General features: G+C 53.0%; 1 protein-coding gene across 1 annotated transcript; it reads left to right on the top strand.

Moving 5' to 3' along the window:
• The first annotated feature begins 241 nt into the window (after positions 1–241).
• On the top strand, positions 242–2,183 carry LOC127347224 (uncharacterized). The gene is made up of 2 exons (XM_051373440.1): positions 242–519; positions 1,334–2,183. The coding sequence occupies exons 1-2, from the start codon at positions 242–244 to the stop codon at positions 2,181–2,183; spliced, it is 1,128 nt and encodes a 375-aa protein (XP_051229400.1).
• The last annotated feature ends 205 nt before the right edge of the window (positions 2,184–2,388 follow it).

Genomic DNA, 2,388 nt, shown 5'->3' with positions numbered 1-2,388 from the left:
ACTCGATCGTATCTCCGATTCTACCTTGGTGTCGGATTGCTGTGCGCGCACGTCCGGCCGGGCTGTATAATCTATTGATTTCATGTTTCCAATGCCGATTCCAGACCCGTTTCGGATTGTTCTACGTGCAAGTCCAGGGCTATACATACTGCGTGCTGACCAGCGTCAACAGCATCAAAAATTCGAACCCATCATCGGCTGACTGGCAGAACTAATACGCCGGCATTGGAGCACTTCTTCCATGTCGTCGCGGAAACGTTTCTCGCTGCGGGTGCTGCTCGTATTCCTCCTCGTGTTATTGTTCCTCGCCGGCGCAACCAACACGCTTCTGCAGCATCCGGCGCGATCTCCCGTAAACTGCTACGTACCCGCAGTCCACGGAACGGAAGAACAGGGGCCCAAGAAGCAGACGTCGGTCGGCAAGGCTCTGTCGAGGGGCATCGTGCACGGTACGTCCAGCCTCGAGATGGTGTCCATGGTCGGCGACCCAGAGCAGCAGCACGGTGGCAGGCCGTCCTTGTTAAAAATAATCTTGTCCTAGTCTAGTTAGAGTCTTGTCTTAGTATTTCGTGGAGTAGATGTTTGGTTAGTTTCCGGGTTAGTACATGGGAAGGCAAGTGTCCTTGACGTACTAGTTTAGGCAAGATGAATTAGCTAGGTGAGTCTAGTCCGGTTTGGACTATAGTAGTAGGAAAGTGTGTCCTAGTACGGGTTGAGTTAGGAAGTCCAAGTACGAGTAGGTTTATCAGTTTGGTTTAGATCGGTCAGCTCGTGTGTATATATATACACGAGGTTCAGCGTGAGTTTTGTAACAGGAGGGCTGCTCCGGTGCTCCCCCTAAATGAAGTTGGAGGGCCATAGTTAGTTATTTTTCCGTGTGTTGGATCCGCCGAAACTCATATTCAGCCCATGTATACTCGTCTGTATTGATATAGTATGTGTATGTCGCGTAAGGAAAAAAAAAGGTCACGCGAGCAAATCATTATAGGACTTTTATATTTCGGCACACGCACGTGACCGTAGATACGTACAAAAACAAGGTACAATACAACACGTGCCATACGGGCCTATATAGGATTGTACGGACGGTGGACCTACACTGAAATTACGATCGTGCCTCTACTTACGAATATGTATGGAAAAATCTTCACCATTGTTGTGTTTGACGCACCAAAAAGATTCCAGGGGAGGAGCACCGGAGCAGAAGACTTGTAACAGAAGTTGTACCGAGAAAACGGAAAAAGAAATAAAGAGAGGGAAACTAGAGGGTGCGATACACACCCTTGGCGATAAATTTTGTATTCTCGTGTGTTTGTCTAGTTTGATGTGATAGATATGTGGGCGAATTCCAACAGTCCTCGAAGAGCCTCGTAGCAATCCCGGTGGGCATCAAGAACAAGGCCGCCGTGGACAAGCTCGTCTCCAAGTTCCCGGCCGACAGATTCACGCTGATGGTCTTCCACTACGACGGCGCCGGGGAGGAGCAGTGGGATGACCTCGAGTGGTCGCGCAGCGCGGTGCACGTATCGGCGCGCGGCCAGACCAAGTGGTGGTTCGCCAAGCGGTTCCTGCACCCGGACATTGTTGCCAAGTACGACTACGTCTTCCTGTGGGACGAGGACGTTGAGGTGGACGCCTTCGACCCTGTCCGGTACCTCGACATCGTCAATAGAGAAGGGCTCGAGGTATCTCAGACGGCACTCGACCGCCGGTCCGAGATCCACCATGGCATCACGGCGCGTGCACTGCTGAGGCCTGGTGTCCAAGGAGGGGGCGACGTGCACCGGAGGTTCTGCACAGCTTCGGCCTTGGGAGGAGGAGGGTGCGACGACATCAGCTCGGGGCCGCCGTGCGCGGGGTGGGTGGAGATGATGGTGCCAGTGTTCTCCCGCGCGGCGTGGCGCTGCAGCTGGGGCATGGTCCAGAACGACCTCGTGCACGCCTGGGGCCTCGACTACAAGCTCGGCTACTGTGCTCAGGGTGACAGGACGCTCAAGGTCGGCGTCGTGGACAGCGAGTACGTCCTACACAGGGGAGTCCCTACGCTCGGTGGCACCGAGGGCAATGTCGCGGCTTTTCGGTCCGCGGTGAGGAGGCGATCGCATGCTGAGATGCAGATTTTCGACAGGAGATGGAAGGAAGCTGCAGCCAACGACGTGTCATGGACAGACCCTTACCAGTAACCAACGACGACAGCTTGTAATTGTTAGATGTATATATCTGTCTATTGTAGTTTCCCCATATGTTAGGGGGCTTTCTGCATATGTGCACCTGTACATGTACTATATATTGTGGCCTTTGGCCCCCTGGTAATACAACAAGCATATTACTCTAACATGGTATCAGAGCAAAAATTGATCCTCTAGTTCTCCGGCCGACGCTGCTTGT

Source organism: Lolium perenne, chromosome 4 (genome assembly GCF_019359855.2).
Source record: "Lolium perenne isolate Kyuss_39 chromosome 4, Kyuss_2.0, whole genome shotgun sequence".
Taxonomy (NCBI): domain Eukaryota; kingdom Viridiplantae; phylum Streptophyta; class Magnoliopsida; order Poales; family Poaceae; genus Lolium; species Lolium perenne.
The sequence above is the reverse complement of the archived record's forward strand: the minus strand, read 5'-3'. Positions and strand labels throughout refer to the sequence as shown.